Source organism: Echinops telfairi, unplaced genomic scaffold, assembly GCF_000313985.2.
Source record: "Echinops telfairi isolate 266 unplaced genomic scaffold, ASM31398v2 ScPeMD7_17;HRSCAF=63, whole genome shotgun sequence".
NCBI classification, from domain to species: domain Eukaryota; kingdom Metazoa; phylum Chordata; class Mammalia; order Afrosoricida; family Tenrecidae; genus Echinops; species Echinops telfairi.
In genome coordinates this window covers 10,752,576-10,775,459 of record NW_022103914.1, presented here as the reverse complement: position 1 = coordinate 10,775,459, position 22,884 = coordinate 10,752,576, and the positions used below count along the sequence as shown (strand labels likewise).

General features: G+C 38.9%; 2 protein-coding genes across 4 annotated transcripts in view; one reads left to right on the top strand and one right to left on the bottom strand.

The window, feature by feature from the left end:
* Positions 1-22,884, bottom strand: part of FGF12 (fibroblast growth factor 12) — a 636,348-nt gene that overhangs the window by 252,316 nt on the left and 361,148 nt on the right. The window lies entirely within an intron of this gene.
* Positions 5,925-6,242, top strand: LOC101663753 (60S ribosomal protein L36-like). The gene has a single exon (XM_045287514.1). It carries the CDS (start codon positions 5,925-5,927, stop codon positions 6,240-6,242), a length of 318 nt encoding a protein of 105 aa, XP_045143449.1.

The following is a 22,884-nucleotide window of genomic DNA, read 5'->3' as shown; positions in this document are numbered from 1 at the left end:
TCTTAGATCTTACCCAAGAACTGGATTGGGTTTGGATTTCTAATTCTTCACAGGTAACACTTTTTACTCATTACACTAAATGGACATGAAGCGCCTTTCAGTTTTCATTAGAGGGTAGGGAGTTGTTCTAAGTGATCATTTCTCATATGGTTCAGTCCTTAATGATGGTCTATTCCCACCAGCTCCAGGCCTGCAGCTTCATTCATGATGAAAGGACAAGATTTTTACTAATATAATATTAACAGTTCCTACTTTGTGGAAAGCATAGTCCTTTTGCAACTGTTAATATCATATTAGTAAAAATCCTATCACTTCAACATGAATGTCTCAGATGCCTCTTCTCTTTACACCACAAACCCAAAGCCACAGCCATCAAGTTCAAACTCATATTGAACCTATATAGGATTTCTGAGAATGTAAATCTTTATGTGAACAGACAGCATCATCTTTCTCCTGGGGAGGACTGGTGGGCTTGAACAGCTAACCTTGAGTTAGTAGCCTGATGTCTGACACACGATGCCACTAGGGTTCTTTCATATCATAACAGTTAAAGTCTTATCATTGCAACATCTTATCATTAATGTGTAGTATTTAACTTAGGTAAAATTTAAATTCTGTAACATTCAAAACTATCATCATAGAACAAAAGAAAAAAAAATTTTAGAATGACTGAGTCACACGCACATTGGCCTCCTTCCTTCTCAGGGCCCAGCAGTCACTTATTTATTCAAGGTGTGTAGATTATGAGCCTTCCTGGGCCAGCCACTATTCAAGGCATCATAATAGTGGTATTATAATAGGGAGCACTTCAATTAGATGCTCTTTAAACATGAAAGAAAAAACATTAAATAACATACTTAATTACATGAGGGAGAATAATACATGTAAACTGATATCATTTTTCTTATAAACCAGAAACCAAGAGTCGGGAAAACTATTCTCTTTCCCCACCTTTATTGCACAGCATCATACACTTATGGACCCCCTGTGCTCAGAAAATGACTTTTATAACATTTTTTAGATTTGAACTATGACCTTTCTCCTAACTACTCAAATTGCTTAGGAGCGAAGCTATTGAAAGAACTAATTTTTCAGCTAAGAAGCTAAAGAATTAAATCTCAAATTATTGATAAGCACAATTTTAGTAAACTGAAGATTTTAAAAACTAACAGAGATTCGCTTCTCATTTTACAAGAACAGTTCTGTGGGGGCATTCTCTGTGGAGTACAAGTTTTCATTTTGATTGAAGAAATTAATACACACCTTCTTCACCTTTAATCTACCCTTCTATCCTTCAATTCTACAGAAACATAAGCACTTCCTATCTGGCCTCCACAATTTATCCTTATTATATGACTATTTAATAAATACAGTGATAATCCATAATCTTGGGAGAACCTAGACACAAAGAAAAAGAAAACAGGCAAGGCCCATTGTACATCTGAAATTTTAAAAGGAAACAGCATTAGGACAGGAGGGATGCTAAAATGGGTCTGAATTCTCCAACAAAGCATTGATATTAGCAAAGATCCTCCTTCCCACAAGTCACATGTGCACGCACATGTAAATAAATGTGGGTTTCCCCTAAATAGCAACAGATGCACATACCTAGGCACGCTGCCATTAGTTATCAAGTTTAACACTGTTCATTTGTAGTCACTGTAGTTTGCCCCTGACATATCCTTAATAGAGTTGATAGAGAGAAGACTGGGCTGAGTCAGAAGGACCAGCTCTGCCACTAATGTTGGCAACCTCTAGGCAAATAATTCAACCCACTCTGTTTGCTCTTAAAACATTCACGGAGCTGGCTCCTCAAGATCCTTTTCAGATCTCTAACTCGATGATTTTAAAACCATATTGGTGATTGGTGATTGTGTTACATTTTTCGTTCTGGCTACCATAAAAAGCTAATTTTGAATAGACTCATGGAGTTATGTGGCAGACATGACAGGGTCTTTTACAGCTCAGTACTTGGGGGGAAATAACTGGAAATGAGTAACAAGACTTAAATTAAAAGCGGTGCCAGGCATCTCTCAGACCATTACATCAATTCTCACTTTAAGCAATAATAATTAATATACACTAATACTTAAGTATGTAACAGGTGGTTTCACTTACAGGTGCCCAAACTTCTCTTTCTTGTCTCCTCATTAAAAATTACAATGGACTGTGCTGCAGACAAACCTTTAGGCAAAGCATATTTCACCTCTTGGCTTAATGGACTGGCATCTTCTTGGTATTCAGAGTTCCAGAATTTAATATTGGTGCCAAGATAATTTACAGCTGACTTCAATATCTCCTCTCACATTGGGAAAACTTGCAATCTATTTTAGAGCCTGAAGTTGATCAAGTTACATTTGCCTAAGCAGAAACCTATTAAACCACATTCTAGATTCTCACAAAGATAACACAGATGGTGGGTTTAGAGTAGAACTTCTTAAGAAAAAAAATGAATAAGTGGAATTGTAAAACACTATGAAAATATTTGATGATGTAACTTTCAAAATTATACTCATTTCTAGCAAGTGTATTTACCACAGTGATATAGGGGAGCAGGAAAAACTCTCAGAAATTCAGCCCTTAGTGGCCCAGTAAAGATGAGAGCAGGCCTATTAGATATCTTAGCACGACATTATTGAAGGCAGTTAACTTTCCCTGGAATTGCTTCTCTCTTCCTCAGATTCTAACAGCATACTATGTTCTTTCAATCCCTAAGCGATAATAATATCATGCAAGCTACACATGTAAGTGTATATAACTAGTAATCACATCATACAAAGTAAAAGTATAAACATGTGAAATTATTTTAATAAAATTTCTTTGAAAATAGTAACAATATCTAATTGATTTAAAAAATTACTAAAATAGTGCACATCCTTTTTCTTTATACCATTAAGGTGTTGGTTACTGACAAGCCATGTGTGCAGAACAGAACTGCTCTCTAGGTTGGTCAAGGCCAGGACTTCGTAACAGAAAACAGGTCCCCAACCTATTTCCAGAGGTGGTGTTGGGAGAGTCAACACTGCCAACCTTCTCGGTGGTAGCCAAATGCTTAACCAACTGTGTAATCATATTTTTAAATCATTTTATTGGGGGCTCGTACAGTGCTTATCACAATCCATCCATACATTCATTGTGAACCGCACATTTGTACATTTGTTACCCTCACCCTTCCCAAAACAGTTGCTTTGAGCCCTTGGTATCAGCTGGTGTAATCATATTTACATCACATTTCATTTAGCCACATTTCACACACTCAAAATCACATGTGGTTATTAAGTATTGGACAACACAATTAAGTACTTGCATTACCCAGTTTGTAATCTGCGGCTAGCCTAAAGGTTGATTGCTGACACCACCCAGCAGCTTCAGAGAATAAAGGCCTGGAGAATTACATCTGTAAAGATGATAGTGCAGAAACCCTACCGAGGTGTTTCCATGCGTCATCCATGCGTCAGGAATGACCCAGCAAGAAAGGATTAGGCCTCCAGCTTTGCACTCAACTCCCAATCGGAAAGCTGGCTTTCTGAACCTACTCAGCACTATCTAAGAAACGTCTGGCAACCTGCTTCCATGACAACTGCATCCATAAAAGCCCTAGCGATCTGCTTTACTCTGTAGCACAAGAGGGGACCAGGAGGCACAACTGACTAGAGAGCAATGGGATTTTTTTAGACATAAAACAGTAATTATCTCAGCAACTTGAAATACAGATCATGAGAGTAACAAAATAGAGGTTCTTGTAATCCAAGATATCATCTGTCCTACAAAATACCTATCCAGAGAAAATATAAGACAACATGTATTTCTGAAGCACACTTGATGCCTGTCTTCCTGCCTCCCACCTTTCCTTGCAGGAATAAGCCAGGCTTGGCACTAAGCCAAGCACAACTGTGGGCATTTCTGGTCAATAGCTCCTGGGAGCCTCAAAATGGAGGAGGAGGGAATGTATGAATCAATCTGCAATTAATGAATTATTAATATGAGAATCCCACTGAAGGAAAGTTGCTGAATATTATGGGAAAGAGACTCAGAGAAGCACAACCAGCTCCCTTAACAACAACAGTGCATCCTGCAGAACGAGGCATGGTCAGCGGCTGGATGAAGGCGTTGGTGAGAGGGAAGGTGGAGAGTCATAGCCTTCCACACATGGGCAATAGTGCAAGAGAAACGATTCTAGGGCACAAAAAGCTTCGGTGAGTTTAGAAAATTAAAAGGAGGCCAGTGTGGCTGGAGATTAGAGATCCAAGAAGAGTTGACAACATTCAGGACATTAAAGACCCAGTTGGAAGAGGTAATATGAAAACAGGAATCATCTGGAAATTAATGGATTAAACAAAAAACTCGTGAAAGGTCAGTCTGGGTGAACTGATCTGGTCAAGTGGCTTATCTATATCCAGACTGATCACCTCTTTTTCTGGCTATACCAATGGTCTAGAACTTCAAGCTATCTAAACATCACCATACTATCTAGTCTTTCACTTTTAATTACATTTGGTCAAGAATAGATCTCTCTTTCCTTATGAATTGTTTATGTGATAAGTCTTCCTTCTTTAGAAATAGCAAGATATTGCTTAAAAAATAAAGTACAAAGTCACTCAAAGAAGCTGGCTTGAGTGAGTGATTGTCTCGTACTTTCTTAATCCTTTGTTAATCTAAAGTAAGGAATTATCAAAAGGTAAATTTTAAACAGATAATTAATTAGCATTTATATAATTCATACGAACCATCTCCTTTACTAATACTTCATATTATCCAATTTGTGTTTTATTATAAAGAATACATGTATGTATATACTAAGAAATGTCTGCATCTAGTAAGTTTAACTATTTCTAGGAATAACGGGAATCAATGACGAGTTTTAAGCTTAAGAATGGTAAAGTCTAACCCCTACTTTAAGTGCTCATGAGAGATGTCAAGAGAGCAAATAGCTATGAGGGTGAAGAAAACATGTGGCAGGGAGATAAAAATGTAGCAAGAGCAGACAAATCAAGATATGACTGTGACACAGATGAAGGGAGTATCTGGGAGACAACAGTTTAAGATTCAGAACCGAATTCCTTATTAATTGCACGTGGGCAGACAGGAAGATGGGGGGGGCGGGCAGTAAGAAATAGAAAGTGGCAGTAAGCACCCATGGTGCAATCAGAATTTTCTCATAATAGAGTAGATCATTACTGATGGACACTCCTAAAAGTTCCTACACTGTAGAGCATAGCACAAGAGACAAAGCTCAGAGTTGGTACTTCTCTGATCTCTCTCTCCCTGTGCGCTGCACTAACCACTGAGGTCAGCAAACCTTGGAGAGATGTTGGGGAACCAAAGGGAAACAACACATGCTTAATGGTATCTTTGCTCTATTCTTGACCCTTCACACAGTGCCTAGATAGGTGTGACAGAAAGGAGACAGAAGGGCAGAAAGACAATCGTAAACAAGCCCAAGTGATCTGTAACCCCACTTCAGCCTTTGTGGTCAGACCAAGCTTAAAATGTCAAGGGAGCTTCCAAGGTTTCTAATTTAAACAACAAATACATAGTGCTGGTATATGAAAAGGGAGGAGTATTAGAATAGGAACAGATCTGGGGGCAAATCTAGAAATCCGTTTGAGGGACTAAATGGGATTTGAGTTATAGGTTTAGCATTTAGAGGGGAGGTCTTAACTAAAGCTACAAATGCTGCCATAGTTGACTCTGCAGAATAGCCATGGGAATGCACGGTGAGTGTTTAGAACCCGGCACTGAGATTGAGCAGGACCCAAAGACAGGCTAGAAGATCAAGGACACAAACAGTAAACAGGGAGTTGGGAGCAAAGAACATCTTAAAAAGGAGGAATGGACCAGGAGTGTTGTGTGATACCTGTAGGTCACGTAAATAAATATCAGAAAGTGGCTTCCGCCGCGGCAGCCATCGAAGAATAGCAGCCATGGCTGTGCGCTACTCTATGGCCGTGGGCCTCGACAAGGGCCACAAGGTGACCAAGAACGTGAGCAAGCCGAGGCACAGCCGACGCCGCGGGCGCCTCACCAAGCACACCAAGCTCGTGCGGGACATGATCCGGGAGGTGTGTGGCTTTGCACCCTATGAGCGAAGGGCCATGGAGCTGCTCAAGGTCTCCAAGGACAAGCGGGCACTTAAGTTCATCAAGAAGCGGGTGGGCACACACATCCGGGCTAAGAGGAAGAGAGAGGAACTAAGCAACGTGCTTGCAGCCATGAGGAAGGCCGCTGCCAAGAAGTACTGAGTGCCATGTCGTCACCCCCCCACCCCCAATAATAAAGCCTTTCCAGAAAAAAAATAATAATAAAATAAATATCAGAAAGTGTCCACCAGATTCAGTAAACTGGAGCTTATTAGTATCCCCAGCAAAAGCAGTTTTGTTAGTGTTGAAGGTAAAAAGTAGAAAGGAATGAGGTGGGAGTGATGGGCTAAGAAAAATTGGTAGTAAATAGAAAGGATTTTTCTGAAGAAGTTTGAAGGAAAACAAAGTTTGGCAAAGTCTGGGATTAATGGGAAAGTTGTTTCATATTTTAGAACATTTTAAGCACAGTGAGTTGAAAACAGGAAGAATCCAAGAGAGAGACATTAGAGATAATGTAACTCCTATGACAGTGTGAAGGAATGATGTTTAGAACCGAAGAGATTGGTGTCAAGCTGGAAGAAACAATGGTTTTCCATTGTAACAGGAATAAAGAAGTATGGGACAGAGGACAATTTGCTTATTTTGAAGCAAAATCGTTGAGGAGGTCCCCAAATATGGTGATTCCTCTTTCTAGCAGGTAATTCCCACTCAAAACTTCCAGCACATATGTGAATATTCTAAGGGAAAAGGAGAGAGCACGTGTGAGGTAGTTAGTTTATTGTGCCAACCTGGCCCATAAACACATGTGGGGTTAATTGAAGGGCAGAGAGAGAAATGGCTCAATGAGCCTCGCCTTTCTAGTTCTCGGGTCTCTTGCTTTCTTATGGTCGGACCAGGGTGCAGCTGCCTTAGCCAGTTCCCTGCTTCAGCTGGCAAGGTTCACATCCTATAAGACATCCCTGAGGAGATGCCACATGGACCTACCCCGATGCACTCCTGGGTGCTGGAGCAGCCGTGTGGAGACCCCTGCGAGCACTGAGATGCTTACACATTCACTGACTCAGCTTTCCTCCTGCAGTTGGTATCATTGCATCTGTTTTGTGAGATGGAGGAGGACTTTGGGGATTGGTGTTGGACATATGGGTGAATGTTGGACTTGTGTGCTTGGGCAGCACTGGGTTGGGATGTTTTCTTGATGTGCACTTACCCTCTATCTAAAACTCTCTCTTATACATGAGTTTCTCTGGATATGTTTCTCCAAAGTACCTAGACTAATACAATGCGATTGTGGTGTGTGTGTGTGTGTGTACACACTTATAAGTTATTTTACTGTGGTGGTTTTCATGTTGTTATCATTCTGGAAGCCCTGCTACCAGAATTTAAAGAAAAGCCATGTCACTCTCTGTTGGGAAGATTTCAAGGTTTCCAGACTAACACAGACAAGGGGGGCCTGGCAATCCGCCTCTATAGACAAGTCAATGAAAACCCGACAGAGCACAACAAAATCCTGCCTGACAAAACGCTGGAAGATGGGCTCCCTAAGTTAGCAGGAACTTAAAATGCACAGTGGCTGCAACAGTGGACGCAAGAATGCCAGTGAGTGTGAAGCTGATGCAGTGGCAAGCAGTGTGTTTCATTCTGTTGCGCATAGGGTCTCCATGAGCCAAAGCTGACTCAATAGCGACTACCAGCAACTACACTGAGCATCTGCTGAGTAAGGGCTCTATTGCTAAACTACCATAAATTTCCCAATCTTTAGCTACAGGACTGCTGCAGCTATACTTTTTGTGTACTTTAAGCAGACAAAAAAAAAAGGCACTGCACTAAGAGTCTGAAGACTGTAAAGCAACCCCTGCCACTATCCCTCTCATATTGTCACTTGTTTCACAATGCTCTCATCTTTGTCTCAAATAGCAATCGTTCGATAGATTGTTGAAGGGTAGGTGGATGAATGGGTATATGGATAGAAGGATGGATGGATAAGAAATGAATGTAAATGAAGTACATGTGAAAACACAGTAACGAAAATGTTCTCATATTTAGCTAGTTAACTGACAAGATGAAATACCCCCCTTGTGGTAGTCACATAATTGCATGTCAACTTGATAAATAAGTGTAGGGGTGGAGTCTAGCCTGTCAATCAGGTCAAAACTTGATGCTGCCTCTTTGTGGGCATGGCCTTCCCATGAGGATTCTAGGAACTTTCTCTCTCTTTCTCTCTCTCTCTCTAGGTCTTCCTATGACAAGCCATACAGAGACTTGCTGAGCTCTGAGAGACTGCCACTGGTTCCACAAGTCTTTGCATCCACCAACCTGTGATCTTCCTGCATTTAGCATCACTGCATGTGACTGTGTGAGTCTGAAGAAGGATTATAGGACTTATAGACTTGATCTGGACTGGGCTGGAATATTTTCTTAATTTACAATTACCCTTTGATATAAAACTCTTATACGTATATGAGTGTCACTGTATTTGTTTCTCTAGTCAACCCGATCTGACACACCCTTTTTTTCCTTAGACTCAATTCCTACCAACAATATACTGAGCAGTATATACCAAGACTGCATGTAAAGGATTGAGTATCTCATTAATATTAGGTTCCTTCTATTATTATTTTTTTTACATCGTGATAAGGAAATATATGCTAAACTTTTAAAGATTTTGCTAATCTAACATTTTATCACATATACCTTACCTGTTGCTCTATGAAATAAAATTTAAAGGTACTTTTATTCAACCCTTCTTTAACACTTTCAAAGCAAGAGAAGAAATGATGGTCCATAAAATACTTAATAGTTAAACTTATAAATCAAAGTAAGTAATTGAAAAATATGTTGAGTGTTGCCACTTGATTATTTATAATGCTACATGAGGCAAAGTTCAAGCTTAGATTTGTCAGAGACTGCCTTGCCCCAGCCATAACCATCACTGCTAGGGATCTCATATGGATTTATGTGGACACAGCAGCTGGCAAACTCATGGTCAGCCATATTTCCTGCAAGCAAGCACTTCTTGTTAGACCCTGTAGGCCTCAGTTTATACATTTTCTGAACATAAACACAGATCTTCTCTCATCCACTGCACTTTCCCACTTATATCTCTGAATTCAGAGATAATTGTACAGTTCTGAAATGCCTGAAATGTGATATAGGATGGGCTGTTCATTGTCTGATTACTCTTCTGGATAACTCATTTCCTCACACATATATTCTTGTGTCAGCATGTAAGTACATGAATATGTGTATATACACACATATATGTAAGACACTGGCTACAGAAAACATCTTAAATATATTTTGAAAGAATTACTGTGTGAGTCCAACTTCATTATTTGTTTTTTTCCTATGCAAATTTCATCTGGTACAAGTTCTGACTGATTTGTGATTGAGAAACCCAGTGCTTATCCACATCACCTTCCAAAATAGGATTTCAATCTCATCAAAAGTTATCTTTTGATATTTTTAAATTTAGCATAAATTTGAGAAACCTACCACTCAAGTAAAACACAGAAGGATAAAAATTAATTTGAAAGTTCAAAGAAGGTTTTGAAGGGTTCATCAGTGATTTATATAATTTTCATATTTTGTCTATTTTTCCACACACAATACACCAATAGCAATAGTGAGGCCTATAAAGGACACAAATCTATAACAGTCAACTTATCGGTGGCTTAACTGAGTTTATAACACTATTTTTGTACATACCCAATGAAGGAGTAACTGATAATGGGAAGAACAAGCTTGTATAATCAAAAGAAAATTAGAATTTGAGTCAATCTCTGCAGCATAGGGGAGCAAAAAAGAAATTAAAATTTGCTGCGTGCTCCTCCAGATACAAGGCTAGTGGCTTTATATATTTCATTGTGGAAAATGTCAACCTCTCCACTAAATCAGTTTAACCATAAAGTTGGCACTAACCTGTCTGGTCCTTCTTTATCTCTAAATCTTGCAAATGGATGTAGTAGCTACTTACATGGCAACGCAGACTATGTAGCACTGATATTGAAATAAAAGGTAGATTTTACGAGCAGTGATTTTCATTGTATATGAGAAAGAAGGTAGGAAAATATCTACAATATCTTTGTCTCATAATGGTATCATGATGGAACACTGCAAATTCTGGGATGGTAATCAGATCTTATTACTATCAGTGAATCATAACATGCCTTGGCATGCTTGCTTATGGGAAAACCCTACGGAGGAGCTGGTTAAAATTTCACGATCATATCTCAGAGGAAGAACTTTAATGACACCCTTTGTGATTTCACAGAACAGATGTGACACATTGAAGATCAAGACTGGCTAGAAGCAGAATATTAAACTTCACATGAACTTAAAAGCACACACACACACACACAACACTCACTGCTATGGAGTCGACTCGTCGAGCCTGGATAGAACAGAGTAGAAATGCCCCCTGGGTTTCCCACAGTATAAGTCTACAAGGGTAGAAAGTCTCCTCTTTCTCCCACAGAGTGGCAGTTGGTTTCAACTGCTGACCTTGGGGCTGGCAGCCCAAGGCAGAACCACCTGATGCAATCCCACAGCCCCCCGGGTCTGCTGTCCTTCATGCTCAGTATGCTAAATCTGATCTTGTTCTCCAATATGGCAATGGATTTATTTTTGTAGGTGAGATATCATTATACGATTTGGTTGTTTGGACTGAAGTAGATCAGAGCCAACTTCTTAGATGGTTAGTCATCAAAAAAAAACTATTTTTTTCATTTTTCAGTTGAGAGAAGGAAAATGGCTTAATAAATTAATTTAGGAAGACACAAGCTACATGAAGAATCTTAAAACTAGATCTCCTTGTGTAGCTTAATACAGTCCTTCTTTAAGTCGGATGGCTATTTTCAATGATTTGAGTAAAAAAAGAGAAATAACATGATTTTAAAATTTGATTGTAGCTATTATTTTATTTAAGTCCATAAAACCATAAGTGTTTGTGAAAATATGCAAAGACAAAAACAAGCAAACATCAGTATGATGATATCTCAACTACATAAATAAATGCATTACTGTATTAGAGAACAAGATCAGATTTAACATATTGAACATTAATGACAGCAGACCTGATGAGCTATGGGATTACATCAAGACCCACAGACACACAAAAAACAAAACATTAAAAAGACAAGAAGGGAAACAATGAAAGCGGATGTCAGAAGAAATGGAAACTTGTTCTTGAATGTAGAGTAGCTAAAGAAATGAAAGAAATAATGCACTAAACAAGCTGGACAGAGAACATTTCAAAAAGTAAGTTCAGGAAAACAAAGTAAATATAGTGAAATGCACAAAGATTTGGAGTTAGAAAACTAAAAGAGGAAAACATGCTTAGTATATCTCAAGCGGAAAAAATGGAAAAAACCAAGCCTCAAGTTGCCAGATTTAAGGATTCTATGGCCAAAATATTGAACTATGCAGAAAGCATCAAAAGAAGATGGAAAGAATACACAGAGTCACTGTACCAAGCAGACTTAGTCAGCAGTCAACTATTTCAAATGGTAGCATCTAATCAAGAACAATGTAGTGAAGGAAGAAGGTCCAGCTGCATTGTAGGCATTAACACAAACAAGGCTCCAGGAATTGATGGAATAGCAACTGAAATACTTCCGAAAGCTGATGACGGACTGGAAGCACTCATGTAACCCTAGCAAGAAATTTGGAATGCCAAAATCCTCACAACAGGACCAATAGACAATATCGTGATAAACAGGACGTTGTCGAGTTTTCATCTTAGATCCAGAATCAATGATGCCGGCATCGGCAGTCAATAATTCAAACGGTGTATTGCATGGTGCAAATGAGCAGTACACGACGTCTTTAAAGTGTTCAAAAGCAAAGCTGTCACTTTACACAAGACTAAAGAGCACTTGCAAACCATGTTATCTTTAACTGCCTCGTAGGCATGTGAAAAGCGGACAATGAATAAGCAAGGCTGCAGAAGAACTGGTACATTTAAATGATGATGCTGGTGAAGACAGTGACAGAGCCATGGGCTCTCTCAGAAGAACATCAACAAAAACTGTCTCGGAAGAAGTGCCATCACGATGCTCCTTAGAAGCAAGGAGAGTAAGACTTTGTCTCAAGAACTTCGGACATGTTATCAGGGGAGACAAGCCCCGGAAAAGGACATGATGGTCAGTGAAATGGAGGATCGGTGAAAAGGGGGAACATCTTTAAGAAGATGGATTAACAAGTTGACTGCAGATATGGGCTCCAATATAAGCAATTATAAAGATGGCAAAGAAGCAGACAGTGCTTTGTTCTGTTATGCATAGGGTTGCTATGAATTAGGATCCACTCAATGACACCACAATGACAATCACACAGTAATCACGAGAATCACATATTATATCTCATTTAAAATATGCTGAGATAGTATCAAGATTGACATATACTTGGTGAAGTATAATAGTATGCTAGATATTTTACCCCATGTCGTAGATGTTACAATTAGAAATCAGACATGAGGCATGTCATTAAAGGATTCATTGTATTCATGAAAATATATTATTGACAGCAAACAATTTCAATACAGTGATCACAGGAATAAAAATTAAAGATTAAGGATATATAGAAAGGAAATTTTAAAAAATTAAATTAATACTGCTTTTTGTAACTTAATTAATCAGGTTATAAATTTGTTGATGGTAATACAAATTATATATTTATAGCAACTTTCTATATATCAAACTGTAGAATAATAGAAATAAGTAAGTTCTAAGAACATATATAGAAAGATAATCTTACCTTTTTAAAAAAATCAGTGAAACAGGCGAAAAACAAAATGAGCAAATGCATATCCCCACTTAGAAAAAACAAAACATGCATTAAAATTTTCTACTTACTTCTTGATGTTAATGTCTATGATACAGAATTATTGATAAATCAAGCCAAAAAAGAAAAAGGAAACAATGACAACAAAACAAAAATGAAGATAACCATCTTAAAAAGCAGCAAAATCAGAATGGCCGTCCACATGTAAGTAGACGGACCTAGATTAACAAAATCTTCTCTCTCGATTTTCTGCTGAGGGACCAATCTAGATGGAGCATTTCTTCAGGAGGAAAATAGGGAACTGCTTACATATATTTTAATACCATTCCCTCAGCAGGAACACTTCCTTTTTTATCCCTGATTTTAAAGAGGAACTTGAGCATTCATTTCATGTTACATTGATTTTGTAGGTTAAAAAAAGAAGCAAAAGTCAAAACTTTTTATCATGTCCATTTTATTTTGATTCTCCTTCAAATTAGTTTTAAATCTTGACATGATTTAAAAAAGGTTAATAAATAAGCATGTACTAAGTACTAAGTACAAGGCCAACTTCTAAAAACCCACAATTTCAATGGACAGGGAGTGATACACCCAGGGTGTCGGGCATGCAGTGCAATGAGACTGCCTATGCAACTAGACTAGTCAGAAGCCAATTCCAACTCATCGTGACCCCACAGGGCAGAGCCGATATGTTCCTTAGGCTTGTTTGGCTATCAATCTTTAGAGAAACTGATTGTCCCATCTTTTTCCCATGAAGCCACTGGTGGATTTTGAAGTGCAAACCTCAAGGTTAGCAATGTGACACCTAAATCATTGTGTCCCCAGAGCACTTGCCATTCGACTAGATGACAACAACAACAACCAAGTCTACAAATGGCTAACTAAATATCTTTCTCAGAAGGATCACCCTCCATAATACTTGGGTAATAAAAAGGATAACTTAAGAGTTAAATATTGTGTTCTAACCTTCTCATTTTATTTTTAAATGTTAAATCCAAACCCAAAAAAAAGGTGCTATGGTAACCCAGGTGTATAGAGAACTCGCTGGTATGCTGACTCACAGTCACTAACTTTGTTCTGTCAGCTTAGGAAAAATATTCAAATGTCCATGATTTCTTTCTCATCAGAACTGGCTGCCTAGATACTAGATTGACGAGATCAAAAAGGAGGGATGTGCTAAAGGCTTTGTGTGCCACCTACTCTGCGTTTCACTCATTGCTGGGATATGCGGCCATGCAGTCTCCCATCTCTATTCATTTGCTCCTGTGCTTACCGCCCACATGTACTGCCTATTGAGATCTTTCTCATCTTCCACAGCCCAGCTCAAATGCCACACTCAGAGTGTGGGGGCTGTGGATAAATGCACTCAGAGAGGAAGATAAACAGATCAGAGAGGACAAGATCCCAAGGAATGACAGTCATTTTAAGGCCATTTAAAGGTGTTTTTGTTGTTGTTTTGTAAGCAACTGAGAATACCTGCAAAGTTTCTTACTTGGAAGTAACAGAATATTAAGGGTTTTTTTGTTGGTTGGTTGATTTTGAAATCCCATCTGCATACTTCCAGGACACCCCCTCCCCCCCACTGGTCTTATCTATTTCAGTTTTCAGCCACATTTGTGAACCATTTCTACTCCCCGGGCTATGTCACTCGATGCGCTTTCGTGGTTCTTAGTCCACAAAGAACAGTGGATGATTTTATTTAAGTAAGACATCACAGATACACTCAATGAGGTAAATGACTGGGTATAAGTGAGGATCTTCGTTTGGTACATGAGGGAGTTGGTGTTAAAACAACTACCATTATTTTCTAAGTGTTTATTATGTAGCAGAAGCACAATTAACTGTGATGGAAAACTCCATATAGAAAACCGATTGGGATCTGGGAGAAGATGCTAATACATTCAAGATGAGGGCAAGTCGTACTGAAGCTACTGGGAGAACAGCTCTAAGCAGTGTCTAGCATGTGGAGAGAAATTCGATGAGGAGCTCAGACATTAATCTGTGACCAATAATATAGAGATGACAGTGAAATCTCTAAAGATGACCTCATCCAAAAAGAAATCATGCCAGAGAAAGGAAAAGGAAAAAAGGACATCATTCAGCAACCACTGATGTTCTCAAAACGAATCCAGCTTCCATGGGCCAACTTTCAACAAGTTCAGCAGAAGAACAAAAATTGTAATAAAAAATAATATGATCAGCTAAGTATTATAAGTGCTATAAGAAAAGCATGTGCCAGAGAAGTAGGTAGAACAGAGAAGGTAGAAAAATGGACTCTTGGGAATGATGAATGGGGACTTAGAATGAGCACAAGAAGAGGTGTTGAGGAACAAGTAAAATATATTTTCTTTATTATGTTATTGTACGTATTGTAATAGTGAAGTTGTAGACTGAATGTATGCTCAAACTCTTTAAACTAAACCCAACATGGCCTTTGAACATGCTGTGAAATCTACCTGTGAAAGGCCTGAATTAATTTAGATGTGGTCTAGACCAACTGGAAGCTTCATTGGAATGCAGGCAACAACCTCTCATAAGAATCCTAAAAATTTGGTTAGCATTAAAAATAATAAAGAGCTGATTGTGAAATTATAAAGTTATTTCCTCACAGAATATTATAAACAGCAGTGGCCACAAAAGTTAGACACATCTTTCACTTTGTAGGAATAAAGTGCTCTCCTATAGACCTCACAGAAACTCAAATTTTGGAGAGGAATTTTTTTTCTGGAATGATTAAATCAAACCTGGATACTTGTGTTTGATTTCAAACACATCTACTAGAATGAGACTGATAAATTAATGCTTGCCTTAGCATAAGGAATCAGACTGGTCAACTTGCCTACTATGTATGCCATGCGATTTAAGGTGCTTTGAATTCTTTATCTCCAAACAATTCTTTCTCAACTAAGATGAGGTAAATATTAGCATATTTATTTTCAGTTTAGAAAATGGTGGCTTAGATGGGTAAATCACTTAATCATGTCGCTCTCAGCTTCTAAATTTGTCAACATTACATCATATATCGGGGCTTCAGAAAATACCTGCGAAAAGCCCACAATTATTTAATTCAAGTTTTTCAAGTCCTTTCGTATTATCTCGACAGAGAAGCTTGAACCTGTTTGTATGAAAAAGAACATGAAAACCAGGAATGACTTCAATTAAACACAACAAGACATGAGATGGGGAGGAAGAGTAAGTATGTGGCACGCACATGATCTCACTTGTCAAAGTGGGAGTCACTAGACCAGCAGCACTTGAATAACCTCAGAGGGAATTCCCAGGCTACCGGAGACTTTCTGAATCCTACAGAATTTCCCATTGAGCAAGCTCTCTAGGACATTCATGTGCACGCTGAAGGTTGAGAAGCACCAGCATAATGAATCATTACAGTCCCACTACGTAAAGGACTTCAAATATGAGCTTTAGGGAACATGCATTAATTGACATAGGAAAAAAAACTTTAAAAATAAGAGCTACCAAAATACAGAATAGCTTCTGGAAGACAGAAAGTTTCCTGACTTGGAAAGTGTGCAATTAGAAGTTAGACTATACATTCAGCCAACTTGTTCTAATCTACCAAAAAGGGAAGCACTACAGGGAAAAAGAGGATGAGACTTCCTCTCAGGTACTTTGGACAGGTAATCAGGATGGGCCAGGCTCTGGAGAAGGACATCATGCTTGGTAAAGTAATGAGGCCGGGGAAAAGAGGAATACTTTTGGCAAGATGGATTAACACAGTGACTGCATCGATGGACTACAATATAACAACAATTGTGAGGACGGCACAGGACGGGGAAGTGTCCCTTCTGTTGTACATGGGGTCACTATGGGTCAGAATCAACTCCATGGCCCTTCACAACAACATCTGGGTCTTTTAGAAAACACAGAATCCCTCCTTTAGCCATGTACACTCTTGCCAAAAAGATGAACGTGCGTATCAGGCAAACCAAGATTTCTTCCTGAAAGAAGTAAAGAAAAACTACCAGAAAAGGACAGAAGACAAAGAAAAAATTACCTGGGTTCCAATGAAGTGCCACCCTGCTCTACCCAGAAAGGTAGCCTTTGTGAGAACCAAGGAAAAAGAGCCTGACCTGTGAAAGCCTATTCAAGGTTAATTTATAGCATCGCTCGCTGCCAGCAAGTCAATGCTGGTTCACAGTGACCCTACAGGACAGGGCAGAATTGCTCCTGTGAGTTTCTGAGAACCTAGCTGTTGACAGGAGTAGAAAGCCCTATATTTCTCCCTCAGAAAGGCTGTTGGTTTTGAACTACTGACCTTGATATTAGCGGGCACCGTGTAACCATATTACACAATATGTCACCACCATGCCCCCAGGATTCTCTTGTATTTATGGCATAATTGGTGTAAAATAAAGATGCCCGGGATATAAAAACATTAGATTTTTTATTTTGATTGTGCAGAAGTGATATCACCTCCCCCATACAGATATAATATTTAAAGCACACTTCGCTTCCTAATTCTCTGAGTAGTATTTTTATTTTGTTGGTCAAAGGAAGCTGAGAGGGCCAGACTGAAGTTCTTGATGTTCCACACTTCCCACTAATTTATTAATCCAAACTTCTTACAAGATGGTCTGTTGGCTTTTTATATGTTGTACCATATTTCATTGCTTTCCATTCGAGGATAAGTCCAAAGGTATTGCTACTAGGACTTCATATGTACATATATATGGTTTTATTAATATGGGAAGGTGTGAAAACATATTTAAACATGTCTCTGTGATCAGTGAATGACTGCAGACGCATTCTCTTGGTGATACACTTGTCTAATTCTTAGGGTTCCTTAACAAAAGGGGAGGGGGGTTATAAAAACAGTAGCTTCCAAAGGGGGCTATTAGGCCAGTTCATTTCAAGGCAGCCGGTGAGGTCAGCTCCGGAGGTGGTGGCCACTGTTTATAGGGATCCCGTAAGCTTGGCAGATTATCTCAGAGAACATACAGATGATCACAGGGGCTTATGATGAAGAAGTTTTTAAAAAATGGAAAACTGCATTAATCAGGGGAAAAGCCCAGGATTCTCTTTTTCATCACAACAATGGACGTGTTCATTCTTCCTAGGGGAATTTCATTGGGAAATCTTACTCTAGCCACCCTACAGCCTTGATCTTGCCCCTTGAGAGTTCTCTTTGTTCCTAAAAGTAAGAAAAAAATGAGAAAGAATCCAATCTGAATCCTCTAAGGATACTCAAATTGCCACTCTGAAGTGGTGTAAATCAGTGTGTGTAGATTTCTTCTGGGAAGGGTTAAAAGATAGAAATATCACCTTCAAACTGTAAAGCTCCAGAAGGAAGATATGTAGAGAAACAATAGTTTCACATTTTGACATTGTTTGCTTAATAAAGGTTTCTATTTTTTGGCAGCAATTCTCTTTTACTTACCCCATATTTATAAGTAGACAATGGGTGCTTGTCATATACTTAAATTAATATTAAAATGAATAATGGTCATGAGATCTGAAAGACCAAATAGCAACAGATTAGATAACCTTTCCAGTCTTCTAAGGTCCTAAGACGCTATGATTACAATATCAGTGTGTACAGTTTGGCTTTTAATTATGACTGTGTGAGACAGAGGAACTCTGGTGGTATAGTGGTTATGCATTGGGCTGCTAACTGAGAGGTCAGTTGTTCAAAACCACCAGTCACTCCACAGGAGAAAGATGGGGCTTCCGACAGCCATAAAGAGTTATCATTTCGGAAACACCAGGGACAGAACTGACCCTATTCAGTTCTTTAGGGTTGCTATAAGTTGGCAATAATTCCATGGCAGTGAGAGAAAGAGAGAGAGATGTGAGACAGAGTTGAATCACATTTAGACTTCCCATATCATCATACGATATATAAAATGGCTCTACATATGGGTGCTTGTGGTCCATTATTGATGTCCCCTACTTCTGATCTTGATCAAATGTAAACATTTACATTTACCTGGTTTCATAGAGTCTATGCCATTGGTAAATTTATTCCATCGACACATGTATTTGATGTGACGTGTAAGCATTCAAGCACAATGCTGGGCTTAGTCTTTTAAGCTGAAATGAATAGAACAACAATGGTTCCAGATATGGACTAACCTCACAGGATGACTTTATCAACACCATGTTCAACTAAACAGTAAAGCAGTCACTGACGTCATAGAACCTTCCCTCCCTTTTAAGTCTCAGTTCATAACCATTTAGAGAGCTCCTCTGAGGAAACGGAATACTAGATCAACATTAGATTACATCTACCGATTGACACACTATTTTCCTTAAACACCAAAAGCGCTTTCCCATTGTGAGGGTTAAAACGGATTTTGTTCCAGATTTCAAATTCAAGGATCAGTGGAAATTATTTTGAACACTGTTTGGGAAGACAACACTGAATCTTCCCATGCATGCTGCCACCATACTGCACAGAGAAAAGAAATGGAAAATAATAAAAGGAAACAGGTAAAATACCAAGATTCCAATACCAACTGATGATGCAAGTGGTTTACGTAAATGAGCATCACAGAAACACTAACATCTCAGATTAGGTGATAAGAAGAAGGACTTCCAGAAATTCATGGAGATGGTCCATTATTTTAGTTTCACTTTCCACCAACTTTTTGAAGTCTTTTCATGTTTAACTAAACCCTTCCCTTATAAATATTCCAAAATTATCCTAGTAAACAATTTAAAAGTCCTGGCAGCATAGTGGATAAAGTGCATCACTATTAAGTGCAAGGTGGGCAGTTGGAGCCTATCAGACCTTCCATGGAAGAAGGATGCCAAATGGGACAGGCTACTTGGTCCTGTAGGGTAACCAGGGGTCAGAAAAACCGACCGCAGTGAATGCTGGCCTTTTCAGTATAATTACATTTCATCAACTTATCATCAAGTTGAATGGGATGTTTGCCAAAAGTGATGTCAAGCCTATGTCCAGTAAATGTTAGTTTTTTCCTTCTCTATTAATGAAATTCTGGTGGAAAAAAACTTAAAAGGTGTACCAAGTTCTACAGACCTCAAATGGTGGTAATCAAGACTTGTAGCACATGTGGTTACACATTGGTGACAGAGGTTACACAGGGCTTTCTATTCCTGCAAAGAGTTAAAGTCTGGGAAACTCACAGGGGCATTGTACCCTGTTCTACAAGGTCACTATGAGTCAGCATCAACTTGATGGCAATGGGTTTGTTTTTTGGTTTATCCTTGCTGCTTCCATTTCTATACTTTAATACAACCTTTTCGTGTTTAATTTAAAACTGTACTCAAATCTAATCTTCTATATTTAAAAAAATAAAACAAACTCAATGACATAAAGTGATTCTAACGCATAATGACACTGTAGAATAAAGAAGAACTTCTCCTTTGGGTTTCTGATGCTGTAAATCTTTACAGGAGCAGACAGCTGCATCTATCTCTGGAGGACCTGCTGGTGGGTTCAAACTGCTGACTTTGCAGTTATCAGCCCAATGGATAATTTACTACATCACCATGGCTCCTGCCTTCCACATCAGCTGAGCAGATATGTTTCCAACTGTCACTCAGTATCACATAATCATATTTTATCTTGTCGTTTTTGTTTATTATCTTCTCTTTGAGACTGTAATAGGAAATATTTTTAAAATCCTGTTTTACCAGTACTGTTGGTCTTGAATGCTCAAAACTGAAATAATATTTTCAAAACTTAGAAATACAACCAATCTGTTTAGTTATATTCATTCAGCTAAGAGCACAACAGGGAAATGGAACAGATTAGGTAAATAGAAATATTTTGTTACTTGTTTTTTTTTAACTAACCATTGAAGATGCAGGCCAAATCTTATAGAACTTCAAAGCCAATACTTTCTTTATATGACATAGAGATCCATTACAACCTATCCATTTATCCTGTAAACAGAAGCCCTGGTGGCACTGTCAGATAAACACTGGACTGATAACCACAAGATCAGTGGTTTCAACCCGCCAGCCACTCCACAGGAGAAAGATGAGGCTGTCTGCTCCCGTAAAGATTGACAGAGCCTCAGAAAGCCTATATAGGGTTGCTATGCGTGGGAATTAACTCAGTTGCAGAGTAGATTGGGGGTTTATCCCCTAAGCCCATCAACACCAAAAAATAAACACTCAATATGAGAACTCTGACAGGAACCTCAGAAACCGTATGATAGGACCCCACTGTTTTGACACCAGGGACACGGAAGTCCGAGTAAAGACAAGGCTACTGCAAGGTGATGACTCCAAGTCTAATGTTAACTCTAAGACGCATTAATACCTCAGACTCAACCAAAGTCCCTGTTATTCATAGTCTTCTGAGGAAAGGGGCTAGATTTCAAACCAAAAAATAGCAAATACAAAAATGTTTTTGCACACATAGAAAATATACTTACAGTGGGTCTAAGAAGAAGAGGAAATATCATGAAGGTAATAAAGAGTCTACAGAAAGAAGCTTTTTCATTAGATCTAATCAATACTGTGTTCCCCTGCAGTCACTTAGCGCTTCACCAAGGAAAGTGAAACCATAGTAAATATGTTCCCTCAAGGGTGTTTAACACTAAAATGATTGGGTGGTCTCCATGGCAAATGTAAGGACCAGGCATACCTGAATCTGAAATCAATGGTAAAGGTTATTTTTTATTAACCCAACATTAAGCAAGGCTAGTCAAAACAGAAACGGGCCCTTTTCCAAGTCTGCTACACCACCCATGTCACCTCTACTGTCTGGGTCAAAGAAATAAATTCATTAAAAAGATGCTCCCCTTTAAATATCCCCACTGAAACATCCTCCTGCATAATTTGTTACTCTGCTGAGAAAAAGGAAATCCATAATTCTACTAGGCAACACTGACTAATCCAGGGGTACAAATGGTGGATGGGTTGGGGGAGGAGTGACATGGGATTCTGAGCAGTTACGTATAAGCGACATATCAAATGAAAATGAATTAATCAAAGTTTTTCATTTACTATCAAGTGGAGGAAAATGCACATTCACCTAAAATACTCATTTCTATACTTGTTCAACATCTAAACATCTCATCGTTTGTACAGAAATTCCCTTGGAGTCTGAGCAGTACTGATGCTTCTTACCATCTGTGTGGCGACAGAGAACTGACAGGATGTTTGCCCTCCAGGCACACTCACTACAGAGGTGGAGATGGGTACTACTGCCAGTAATCACAAGACAAGGCAGGCTGAACTACAGGCAGCAATTCAGACACAAAGCTACATAAAGCCAGTAGCAGCCAGTGAGTCCTTCTACTTGAAAGGATCTGAGCGCTCACAGAAGACAGGAGAGTTGAGTCAGGCTTCAAGTAATGGATGGAAATGCAGCAGAATGGATAAATGAAGGGTTGTAGCTGGGTAAATGATGGATAGGGATAGAGGTTAATGGCATCCCAGCAGGAAGAGGGGTGGGGCATAAACTAAGGACCTGAACTGAACAGATGCAGTAGAGGTAATCTATGAATGTCAAGGAGATGGAAATTGGCGAGAGCAGTGTGTGGGTGAAGAATAAAAAAGAACCTTGACTGAGCTGCCTATTTGTGTTCATTATTTACATAATAAAGTACTATATTCATAGCAAGGCCTTAAATCCACACATGCATTTTTAAAAGACAGATTGTAGTTAATTTTTTTATTTAGATTTTTTTCTTGGAGTAGAGATATTAAAGGAGAAACTGTCCAAATGAACACAGCGAAAAGCTACGAATAGGAGCAAAATGATACCAATCAGACCCAAGTTAACCGAGCTCTCGGATATCGTTATACTCTGCTACAGAACAAAAACAGGAATATTCTTGTTGTTTCTGCACTTTATTCCCAAGCATATGACAAACAGGCACTATGCAGGTCTCTGGCAATCTAATTTGGTCATAGATGTTTAAAAGCAACTACCCACATCTAAATTTCTCAAGACAAAGAACCGGCCTGGTGGGTACTGGGCCTTGTCTTCCACGAAGGCAGCGAAAGTATCGCAGTAAGGCCAAGTGTCAGTGCTGGCTTTGCCTAGACTCCTGTGACCTAATTTAATCCCTCTGCATCTCAG